At 41.4% G+C, this 12,591-nt stretch overlaps 2 protein-coding genes across 4 annotated transcripts in view; one reads left to right on the top strand and one right to left on the bottom strand.

The window, feature by feature from the left end:
* The window catches only part of MTCP1 (mature T cell proliferation 1), an 86,121-nt gene that overhangs the window by 62,910 nt on the left and 10,620 nt on the right, over positions 1-12,591 (top strand). The window lies entirely within an intron of this gene.
* BRCC3 (BRCA1/BRCA2-containing complex subunit 3) overlaps positions 1-12,591 on the bottom strand; it is a 53,043-nt gene that overhangs the window by 35,741 nt on the left and 4,711 nt on the right. For all 3 annotated transcript variants that reach the window (XM_010967091.3, XM_010967092.3, XM_045504391.2), the window contains 3 exons: positions 7,723-7,842; positions 5,867-5,954; positions 222-310 (listed from right to left, as the gene is read on the bottom strand). In XM_010967091.3, coding sequence (XP_010965393.1) covers positions 222-310; positions 5,867-5,954; positions 7,723-7,842 — 297 coding nt within the window. The remainder of the gene's footprint in view (positions 1-221; positions 311-5,866; positions 5,955-7,722; positions 7,843-12,591) is intronic.

Below are 12,591 nucleotides of genomic sequence, written 5' to 3'. Positions count from 1 at the left end.
CACTGGCTATTCCTCTACCTGGAGTGCTCTCCCCCAAGAAATCCACAAGACTTGCTCTCTCACTTTCTTCAGGTCCTGACTCAATCACACTTCTTATTGAAACCTTCCCTGACCACCCTATTAAAACTGCAGAAACATTTTCTCTATTCTGTGTGTATGTGTGTGTTTATACACACAGGCACATATGTGCATGCGCACACACACACTCACACATGCAATACCTTTGTGTTTTTATCTTCTATGAAACAGGAAAATATAAGTCCTACAAAGCCTTGATCCATCATCTGGTACATGGCTTGCGTGCGGACATCTGCAAATAACAAAAATTAAAATCTGCTGTCAATAAACTATATCTCCCAGACATGAAGATTTAAAGATAGTAATAGCATACAATCCTCCCAGGATTCAGATTCTAAAGGCAGAACAGGGATATATTCTAAGGACAATATGATTGTCAAAGAATAAACATTTTGGTAGGTTAGGGAAACACCATGGGAGACTGCAATTAGATAAGAAAACATTAATAACTCTAGGCTGCCTAGCAGCCCACGACTAACCGTGCTATGAAATGTACATAAATGGAAAACTTCAGTTAGTCCAAAAAATCCTGATAATTTCTTCCAGGAGAACTGTGAAAGAAAGGAAGGCATTGGAAGGAGTCAAAAAGATTTCTTGGAATAAGCCTTTTGGTGGACAGCTTCTAGGGAAGTGGGTATGTTAGACCTGATACTAAAGAATGGAAGTGTGGAACTATCACAGAGCAAATGCTTATTGAGGAAACCATCAAACAGAAATGACCGCAACAGAATTAAACTCAATGTTCCAGGGAATAGAAACAAAACATCACAATATGGTTATGCAATTTTTGAAAAGGAAGTAATAACAATATTTGAAAGGATTAGTTAAAAGATTCCCAAAATCTGAACAGAGGCAAAGTTTAAAGATCTGAATTCTTCAGACCACTGTTTATGGATACAAAAGATCGGGTATTACAACCAAACAGTGCAGAGCATGGTCTGGTCTGCTGACTTATGCCCACTTAGTTTGGCAGTATGTTCTTAAATATACTTAGCATTTATACCTTTTGACCTGGAATGGGACTTCTCCCCAATATCTTCCTAAGAGTTAAGACCAAACAGTACCCAGCAAAGAATATGAAGGAAACACTGTCTGAAACTTGGTGAAAATACACAGCATTGTATAAGTGGTCTCTGTACCGTGGTAAAAATTTTAATACCTCTAAGCCTATTTCCCGATCAGTTAAATACGGATAAACATCACCCCTACTTTGACAGGGCTTTGTCTGTATTTTAAAAATTGCAAGATCTTTTAGCACAATGCCTAGTACATCAAAGGTAGTTCAGAAGCAGTCATTACATTTCGTTTCACCCACAACCACTGATGAAGAATTAATAATCTGAGTCTGAAAAGGATTACTGTCCATACTGTGCCAGCCAAAGTGCTTTTGTCAAGATCTATTTTTGGTCCTCAATTTACCTGATCGCTCCCTCCTTGAAACACTGTCTTCACTTGGCCTCACATTCCCACTCTTCTCACCTCTGTCCTCTTAACTTCCTGGCTCTTCTTTTCCAGTGTCTTTTGCTGGATCCTTCCTATCTGCCCAAGGCTCAGTCTTCAGTCACCATGTCTTCTCTCTCTACACTCACTCCCTGCGGGATTTCATCAAAACTCATCTCTACACTGGCCACTCCCAACTCCCACCCAAGAAACTCTAGTCCCAGTCCTCCACCCAAACTCCAGATGCACATCTGTAGTTGTGTGCCTGGTACTCTGACTGGTTGTCTTAATACTGTGCTACTCAGAGTGGCAGGTCCGAGAACTATTTGTTACCTATTCACAAGGAGAGAAGAGCTTGAGCTGGAATGGAAATTAATGTTCCGTTTCCTTCATTGAGAAAGTCTTCTTAAGGAAAATGTAAGCTGAACTAAACAATATGCTAAGTTGACATGAATAATTTATGTTTGGTGTAAGCTCCTTGTGTAACTGGTCATGGACCAAGGCCAGTGCAGGTGAGCATCACTTGCCTGCCAGACATTTGAAACTCAGTATGTCCAAAACTAAACACCTGACTTCCTCCACAAAATCTGCCACTCCAAGACCACCCCCCTTCTCAATCAGAAGCAACTCCATCCATCCAGGTGTTCAAGCCAAAACACTTGAGCACATTTTTTACTCCTCTTTTTTCTCATATCCTATACCCAATTCAGCAGCAAATTCTGTTAGCTCTACCTTCAAACCATAACCAGAATTTGATCCCTTTTTACCACCTCCTCCTCAACTACTACCGTGATCCAACAAAGCCACTCTACAGTGGCCCTCAAGGGCCTTCGGATCTTCTGCTGCCCCTATTACCTCCCTGTCCTCACTTCCTATCACTCTCCCTCCTCCTCACTCAGCTCCAGCCATACAGGCTTTTCCTCATACAGTCCAGCCACGCTCCTCAGGACTGCTGCATAGATTCTTCCTCTCTGTCTGGAACGCTCTTCCAAAGATATCTGCATGGCCAATTCTCTCAGTTCCTTCAGGTTTTTGCTTAACTGTTACCTTCTCCCTGCGGCCTAATCACATTAGTTAAAATGTAAACCCCACCCCCAGCCCACAGGCACCCCATGCCCCTTAGCCTGATTCACATTTTTTCCTCAGATACCTTAATTCCTTCTAACTTACCTCCTAACTGCCAAATCCAAGAGATACAGTTTAGCCTAAATGCATGCCATCCAGGAGAACTTTCTGCAGTTGTGCTGTCCAGTTTGTCTTTCAGCATTAGAACAGGTCATTATTTCTTCAGTTGAATATCATATGAGGCAGCCTGCTTGCATTCAGGGGCCACATTATATGAGAAATATGTATTTGTATACACTAGAGACACATTCTGAGAGGAGATGTTCACATTTATGAGACAGTCTGAAGGGACAACAGAATCACAGCCCCCAGTCCCTGGTGTGAAAGCAGAACAGCATCGTATTTGTAAGCATCATATTCTTTAATTTACTCTTGACTTAAAATTTCCCTGAAACAGAAACTACAGGCGCCAGTTAATAATAAAAAATTTTAAAAGGAGACTATATGTACAAGTGTTTCTAGAATAAAAGGCCTAAGATAGCCATTGCATTACAATAAAATTTTCCTCCAGCCTTCACTTATTCTATACCTTGTCCTAATAGAGTTTCCATCTAAGTCTGTTTGGTAAAAAGTGCATAGAAATGTATTAGCATATCAAAAATTGTTTATAATGATTCTAAGGAGTTTTGACTTCTAACTTCTAGAACAGAATGCTAGTTTGGGAAAATAAACTTTTTTAAAATGATTGGTTATAGAAAACTGCTTAATTGTATTTGTAATGGTGATAAATTAACTCACTACGACATTACTGCAGCAGTTCTGATTATGTCACTTCTTATACAGGGATCAAGCAGATCTTAGAATTAGGAACAAAACTATAGGCACATTTCTTCTTTTACTATGCACTTACAGGGACAACTTAAATCAGTGCCAAGTCTCATGAAGTTTATGAAATAGGGCTGCATTATTTAAATTACTTCCCTTTTTCTTTTGAAAACCATGTCCTATAGGTAAAATTTGGATAAGGTCATTGCATGCATATATGATGTAACTAAACTCTCTCTTTCCCCACCACCAAACCTACACTTCCTCCCCCATTTCCTGTTTTCACTTAACCAGGCAAAGCAGACGCTGATTCATAGAAATCTCAGTTCAGATACTGACTCTGTCACCTACTAAACCATCTGGTTTGGGACAAGGTATTTCAGTTCTGAGCCTCAGCTTAGTTTCTTCCCTTAAGAGCCACACTCAGGAAGTGTTTCAAGAAGCAGAGAGTGGTTGTAGTGCCAAATGCTACGTAATACAGAGACTTAAAATGTTTATTAGATTTCAACATGGGTGTCACTGATGATTTTAGCAAGATCCACTTCAACAGTGATGGGCTAGAAGCTAGACTAGCATTGGGTGAGGAGTATGGGTGAATGGTGAGAAAGTCTTTCAGTCTGGCTGTGAAAGAGAAGACGGACCTGAAGGGGTGGGACTTGGAACTGTGTTTTTCACTGTGTTCTCTTCAACATGGGATGTGTGAGCATGTTTGAAAGCTCTATGAAGGCAGAGATCTTGCTTCTCTCATTCACCGATTTATCTCTAGCACCTTGAAGACACGGTCTCTGTTGTAAGAGGGAAGGGGGAAGATGGGCACAGTGATAAGTAAAGGGAAATGGTGAAAATTCCTTTCTAAGTGACTCCTGTTTCCTCTATAAAGGAGGAAGCAGTGGCATCTACTGAAAGTGAAGGAGGAAGTAGGGAGCTCAGAGGTGTGGGGATAAGCAAAAAGCTGAGGAACTAGTTCAGATTGAGACAAAAATGATGTGAGACTAAATGCCTTGCATGATCTGAGACTGAAGCCCTGGAAATCCACAACAATCTATTCATCGTACACATCAGCTTGGCTGGGAGAGTTTTCCTTTAGTTCTGCCCATAGTTTTACTACCATAAACACTTTGAGATCTCAGTTGACAGACCTGCTGTATTCTTATTGTTAATCATTCGAATGTTGTCTGCCCTTCAACTCTAGATATGTAATTGTGCTCTGTGTCCTCAAAAGTTTTACTGATAAATACTTTGGCATCTTTCTTTGGTATTGTGATAAGCATGGGACAAAATGCCATATACAGTCATCCCTCAGGATTGTTCCCAGGACATGGCCCCCACCACCCTACAATACCAAAATCCACAGATGCTCAAGTCCATTATATAAAATGGCCAAGTACTGGCATATAACCTCTGCACATCCTCCTGTATGCTTTAAACTGTCTCTAGATTACTCATAATACCTGATGCAATGTCAATGCTGAGTAAATAGTTGTAAATACAACATAAATGCTATGTAAAGAGTTGCCAGCACACAGTAAATTCAAGTTTTGATTTTTGGAACTTTTTGGAATTTTTTTCCCAAATATTTCCAATCCATGGTTGGGTGGATCCATGGATACAGAGCCCACAGATATGAAAGGTCAACTGTACTTGACTTCACATGCTTCTACTAACAACTCTGTCACAGAGGAAACAATGGCACAGAGAAGTTAAAAGACCTTCTCAACAAGCAAGTGACCAAAACAAGATTCTAACACAGGCCTATTCACTAACAGAATCCAAAGCTAGGGTTCCCAACTCTCGTGCTATTACAACTCTCTGAACTTTCTATCTGCAGTTTAAAAAATTAACACTCTCAGAAGTGTCTTTCAGCAGAGCTTTTATTACATTTTCTGTTATTTGTTCCTTTTGCTTTCCAGGGTGAATTTAGGGGTAAAGGGGAATAGAGTCTGCAACTTACTCTCAGACACAGACACATATACACATACACACGTATGTACGAAGAAAACAATACAGCAAGTGTTACAAACTGTTACCATTTGGCAAATCTGGGGGAAGAGTATTCAGGAATTCTTTGTACTGTTTTATTAATAAGAGACTGTAAACATCAATTTTGTAAATTTCACCCTTCACACCTTTGCTTCTTCCAAATGGACTGTGGTATTCAGCATTCAGCAATTTTCAGTTTATAGTTTACTTATTTATGTATTTTTTGGTTAGCAACCAATTGTCAGGCTTTAGTCTTGATTTCCTGAATACTGTCAAAATGGAGTACTGAAATGTTATTTCTATTAAAAACAATCAATATGACATAAATCATTACTTTGAAAACTACAAAATAAGAATAAAGACATCTGTTTAAAGATAGTTACATTTTGATTTAAAATAAGCATAGCCCATGTAACAGCGAAGGAAAAATGATACTCATTTCTGAAAACAATAAACATTGCAACCACATGATACTTACCAACATGTGAAGGCCAAACAGTTATATGTGGGTGGGAATGATACCAGCCCACAACCCTCATGGGGCGGCCTGTCAGTTCAGCCAACCTGTGTGTCTGTCAAGGTATTTTCAACTTGTGGGAACAAAACCTGCAATGCTAGTAAGGGCTCAGAAAACATCTTGGAGTTTAAAATAAACCTATTACAATTTAATGTCAACAAAAGAATGAAAGAAGACCAATGCCCAGAATCTCCCAGACTTCCCATTTAAAGCCAAAGGTGTTTCTTTTTTTAAACATAGAATCCATCTGGTTTCCATTACTGTATAGAGTTATACCCTCTTAATCCAATTTAGCTAATACTTGATCACTCAAATACTTATCACTGTGCTACGTGAAAAGAAGTTTCTAAACCTTTGGAAGTCACATTATTAAGTAATCTATCCTCACTCTAGCCCATCCTCCTCTCATTCTTGAAAAAGTACAAGAGTTTAAAAATTCATTTGATTTCTCTCTGGCAGGCTGCCAAGGTCAATAATAGCAACCAAGTTGGTTTCAGAGACAAAATGAACAGTGACCCCCACTTGTCTAGAAATAGCCCCCCAAAGAATATGTGCCTCCTTTGTTCTAGAAATTAAAATCTACCATAACTATCTGAGACTGTAACTTGAGATAAAAACTCAACTGGAGATAAGCTGTCCCCTTCTGCAGCTGATTGATTCTCCCACAAGTTACTTACATTAAAACCCAATCACCCTTTCCATACAACTAAGTCTAACAATACTTTTTAAATAATGTTTTTTTTTAATTTTCAAATGCCAAGAGAAGTTACTTAACTTCTCTAGGCCTATTTCTTCAGCAGCAGCCTGGTGGGAATTCTGCTTCACGTATGGCTAGAGCTACACCTACATACCACCTCTGCCCCAGCAAGTCCACAATCTAGGAATTGATCCTGCAGATACACACACACATTGTGAAATGCAGTACGTAAAAGGTTACTTGCTGCAGCACTGTTAGAGTAAAAGGTTACAAATAACAGCACAGTCATAAGGATGAGGTGTTGCTGTATCTCTAACTGATGTGGACAATTCTCTACATACACTGTTATGTAATGTCATAAGCAATCATATATATTAGATACTTTTTTAAAAAGAAAATATTCATATATGTTTCTGTGTACACAGAATTCATCCATAAGGACACATGAAAACCTAACAACCCTGGTTATGTCCAGGGAGGGAAAGGGCGGGGAATTGGGGCATAGAGGTTGCAGAGAAATACTTATTTTGTACAACTTTTCATACCTTTTAAAGTCTGTACCATGCATATGTACTATTTTTTAAAGTTTCTTTTTAACTGACTACAAGACTTAATCCAAAAGAACAATAAATTATCAGAACCACTGATGCAAATTTAATTTGTTATAGCTGAGGTATGGGGTCACATCTGATCATTCTTCCGTTATATTTAACATGGAATCTTACATTCAGTTCTCAGTATTGCACTTTTTTGAGAGGCAGCCTCAAAAGAGAATCTCAAAAGGGCAGAGACTAAGATGGGGTTGGGGTACTAGGGAGGGTGTAGGGAGGAAGGAGGAGGTGACCCCCGTAGAGTTCATTGTCATAGGATTTGACCCCGGGATCTTTGGGCATTTAAGAGCAGGAATGTTAGAAATGTCTAGTTCTTCCAGTAAAAAGTCACTCAAAATGAGGAACAGAAATAAATTCTGATTAATGAAGCAGCTGGATCTAAGGGGGTAAACATGAAAACTGGGAAAGAGTCACCAAGAAGAAAACCTGTGAAATCTCCTAAAGCAGCAAACAAAGGAAAGTGGGGCTTCCAGAGCACAGAAAACTGTCTCATCGACCAAGAAGGATATCTCTGCCTCTGTTGAGGCCGCTGACAGCTGCTCTGGAGAAATTTCCACTCGGTCCTTCCTCTTATCAGAACGTCGCAAGATGATGACAGAATGAATATGAACAATTCTGACGGTGTCGACCTAAAGGAAAATCCACAGAAATGTTTACTTCTGCTCCTCTCAAATAACAATTAGAGGACTGTGATGTATTACATTATCAGATTCAAGTTTCCATGTTAGAAAACTGGCATTTTTCTCACAAATAATGGAATGTTTCAAATACATCCAACCTCAATATATACATTTTAAAACAAAAATATGAAGGATAATATTTAGATCAAGGAAGGACTTCCTGAATGATCAACTAATTGTTTGTTTCCAACTATGTGCAAAGCACTGTCACACAAAAGAATACAAGTCAGAGTGCTGACATTCCAAGTGTTCATAATGCTAACATCTGGTTGAGTAGCAAGTATCCCACATGAAACTACTCCAAAATAAATGCAGTTAATCAATGCTACAGGAATTAAGAGGAAAGGAGTCACTTAGACTAGAAAAAAATCTTCATAGAAACAGCAGATGAGTATATCTATTTCCTGATTGCTGTGTGTGTGTGTGTTTGTATGTGTACACATATAAACAGAATTTCTGTAGATACTAAATCAGTATGAGTGAGATGTTTGGGAGACAAGTTGGCCAACTGATTTAAATACACAACTTGAGGCAGAATGACTGACAGTAAGGCTAAGGAGGAAGGTTAGACTGAAAATATGCTTGACCGTGAAGTAATCATTCAGTGCTGGACTAAATGTATGTCAGAGATGTAGAGAGAAGCAAGATGGCAGAGTAGTAGGATGCTCATAGCTCACCCTCTCCCACAGATACACCAAGACTCACATCCACAGACCCACTCAGCCAACCAGAGCACCTGCCAAACTCTGACAGAACATCGCCCTCTTTGAAAGACAAAGACGCCAAAAATCTGGTAGGAGAAAGGAAAAAAGAAAGAAGGAAAAGCAAAACAGTGTGGGACCGGTCCCGCGAGGAGGGAGCGGCAAAGGAGGAACAGCGCTCGTTCGCTGGGGCTCCCCTCTCCAACGGGACAGAGGGGGAGCCTCCAAGGCTTGGATCTGCCCAGAGCACACCTTGACCGACAGAACTGAGTTAAACATGCACTAAGGGTGCCCGCAACACCCAGCCCGAGACGCGAGCTGGCAGCTGGGGGCCGGGACAGGCCGCCCGAGCCGGGCAGAGGACTGGGGAGGCTGCGCTGAGGTGGACCCAGGGGACTGCAGGGGGCTGCGCGCCGTGGCTGGGAGGGGATACAGAGCAGAACAACCTCAGTCCCCTATAAATTGTGAAAAAACCAAAGCAACACGGCTGGTGTGCCCTGGGGGGAGGGGCGCCATAGCCTTTGTCTCCTCAGACCTGCGCCGCCATTACCTCTGCTTCTCGCCAGAAGAGAGGCAGGCGCGGCCACAGCCACCGTCGCCTCCCGAGCACAGCGCCCAGGCTGGGGCAGGGCCGGGCCCTGAATCTGCACCCGGGGGCTCCGCGGCCTCCTGGGCAGGACTGAGACTTGTTTACAGCCCGAGGCAGATAGGATCTTTCTGCCCTGGCACCTCAGAGAACACGCGCTGCCAAGATAAACATGGAGCAGGGGCGGGGCGGTTCCGCGGTCTTCCCCAGCCCGCCTTTGGGGCGCCAGCCCGAGGCGGAGCGGGCAGCTGCACAGAGCAGTGGAGCGACTGGCACCGGGAAAGGGCGGGCAGCCACCCGCTTTCCTGGCAGGAACGCAGCACCTGACCGCAGCACCTGGGAGGGGGCACGACCCGCCCACCTGCCTCCCCCCCCCCCACGCAGCATCTGACTGCAGCATCAGGAGGGGGAGGGGGAGGGGGAGGGACCCGCCCCCGCCCGCCCACCAGATAAGAGCTCAGCATCCGACCGAGTGTTGGGAGGGGGCGCAATCTGCTAGCTGACAGCCACTGGGAGCAGCACAGAAGAGGGTGCCAACAGAGGGCCCCTGGAAACAGCAAGCTGAGTTCGCAAAACAGGGCAAAGACACAAAGACCTCTCAATTAAATCATTAAGAGCACATCGTCTCCAGGAGAACTAGATAACTGATACTCCTTAAGCCATAGTGCCAGCGAGATATGAGCAATATGAAGAAGCAGAGGAACCACTCCCAATTAAAAGAGCAAGAGAAATCCCCTGAAAGCATGATCCAGGAAATAGACATTGATGGCCTACTAGATCAAGATTTCAAAAAAGGAGTCATCAAAGTACTGAAGGAACTAAAAGAAATAGTGTTTAGAGATAAAAAAAAATATGTCAAAAATGACATAGAAGCTATAAAGAAGAACCAAGTAGAATTAATAAACTCATTTGCTGAGATGAGAGCTGACCTAAAGGCTGTACAAAGCAGACTAGATAATGCAGAGGAACGAATAAGTGACCTAGAAGACAGGACAACAGAAAGCACCCAATCAGAACAGCTAAGAGAAAAACAAATAAAAGATAATGAAAACAATATAAGGGACCTATGGGACAATATAAAGCGTGCCAATCTATGCATAATAGGGGTTCCAGAAGGGGAAGAAAGATCAAAGGGAATTGAAAAGGTATTTGAAGAAATCATGACTGAAAACTTCCCAAACTTAAAGAAGGAATCAGATATCCAAGTACAGGAAGCTCAGAGGGTCCCAAACAGGAAGAACCCAAATAGACCCACACCAAGACATATCATAATCAAGATGGCCAGAGTCAAGGATAAATAAATGATCCTAAAGGCAGCAAGAGAAAAACAAAGAGTGAGTTACAAGGGAACTCCCACAAGGCTCTCAGCTGATGTCTCTACACAAACACTACAGGCCAGAAGGGAGTGGCAAGATATATTCAAAGTCCTGAATGAAAAAAAGATGCAGCCTAGGATATTCTATCCAGCAAGGCTATCCTTTAGAATAGAAGGAGAGATAAAGAATTTCACAGACAAGCAAAAACTAAGAGTTTAGCAACATTCAACCCATGCTAAAAGAAATATTGACAGGTCTACTCTAAATAGAAAAGCAGCAGGATGCTACAAAAATGAGAAACTCATAACTGGAAAGGAGATAACTGTCATGAATTCCAAATAGAGTAAACACAAAATTGTCAAAGAAGACATCTAAATCATTAAGAGTGGGAGATGGAAGCAAGGAAAGCCACTGTGGAAAACACTATGGAGATTCCTCAAAAGACTAGAAATAGACTTACCATATGACCCAGGAATCCCGCTCCTGGGCATATATCCAGAAGGAACCCTACTTCAGGATGACACCTGCACCCCAATGTTCATAGCAGCACTATGTACAATAGCCAAGACATGGAGATAGCCTAAATGTCCATCAACGGATGACTGGATAAAGAAGTGGTGGTATATTTATACAATGGAATACTATTCAGCCATAAAAAATGACAACATAACACCATTAGCAGCAACATGGATGTTCCTGGAGAATGTCATTCTAAGTGAAGTAAGCCAGAAAGAGAAAGAAAAATACCATATGAGATCGCTCATATGTGGAATCTAAAACAAAACATAAATACAAAACAAAGCATAAATACAAAACAGAAACACTCATAGACATAGAACACAAACTTGTGGTTGCCAAGGGGGCGGGGGGTGGGAAGGGACAGACTGGCATTTCAAAATGTAGAATAGATAAACAAGATTATACTGTATAGCACAGGGACATATATACAGGATCTTATGGTAGCTCATGGAGAAAAAAATGTGACAATGAATATATGTATGTTGATATTTAACTGAAAAATTGTGCTCTACACTGGAATTCGACACAACATTGTAAAATGACTATTACTCAATAAAAAAATGTAAAAAAAAGTGTATGTCAGAGATGGAAGAAACAGATTTGAGATTCATTAAGAAGGAAGAATTCACAAGATTTGGTAGCTTATGGACCATGGGTGATAGAGGACAGGAAATTGTCCAGCATGACTCTAAAGTTTCAAGGATGAAATTCAGTAGAACACAGGACTAGGTGTAGAAAGGATCAAGAAGGAAGGGAGATGAGTGTGTTTTCAGATGAGCTGAACTGAGATGAGAAGCTGTAAATAAAGGCAAGGAGTAGTGTGGGGAGAGGGAGCTGAGGTCCAGGGTGAGTCAAGGAGGGACTCACAGGTAGATGCGGTACAGTAAGAGAAGCCGGGAAGGAAGACAGAGGAGTCAAAACCAGAACAATGACACGGTTCAAGAGTTTCAGGAGAAAAAATGGGGATGGCATTGCCAGATATTGCAGGCACAAGGGTGAAATCTGAGAGGAGGGTTTGAAGGAAGTTATAGATCTACACTGTGCAACCCAGCAGCCAGGAGGCACATGTGGCTACTAAGCTTGAACGTGGTTCTCCTTCTAGCCTTTAAATTCCTTGCTCATCCTATAAAGAATAAAACATTCTCCCCTCTCATACAACTTTCCTTAGAATACACATGTATCTGCTAGAGCTTATGACATGTTCTGTTCTATTTGTTGACTTAACCTCCTCCTCTACTAGAACATAAGCTCCTTTAGAGCAGGAGACAAAGAGCTGATCTTTGACCAGAAACAATGAAAGCATAACGAGAATGGGGTGACATGTCAGAAAAGATCTGCCAACCGAGACGTCTATATTCAAAGAACATATCCTTCATAAATGAAGGCAAAATGAAGACATTTTCAGGTGCAAAAAATCAAGAGAATTCATTAGCAGCACAGAAATGCTACAGAGAGAAAGGAAGGGATGAGGAACACTGTCAAGGGTAAAATATGTGAGCAAATACAAAACAGTAATAACAATGTCATGTGGGGCTTAAACTAGAATTGAAATGCATGACAACAATAATCTAAAAGG

Source organism: Camelus bactrianus, chromosome X (genome assembly GCF_048773025.1).
Source record: "Camelus bactrianus isolate YW-2024 breed Bactrian camel chromosome X, ASM4877302v1, whole genome shotgun sequence".
Classification (NCBI taxonomy): Eukaryota; Metazoa; Chordata; class Mammalia; order Artiodactyla; family Camelidae; genus Camelus; species Camelus bactrianus.
The sequence above is the reverse complement of the archived record's forward strand: the minus strand, read 5'-3'. Positions and strand labels throughout refer to the sequence as shown.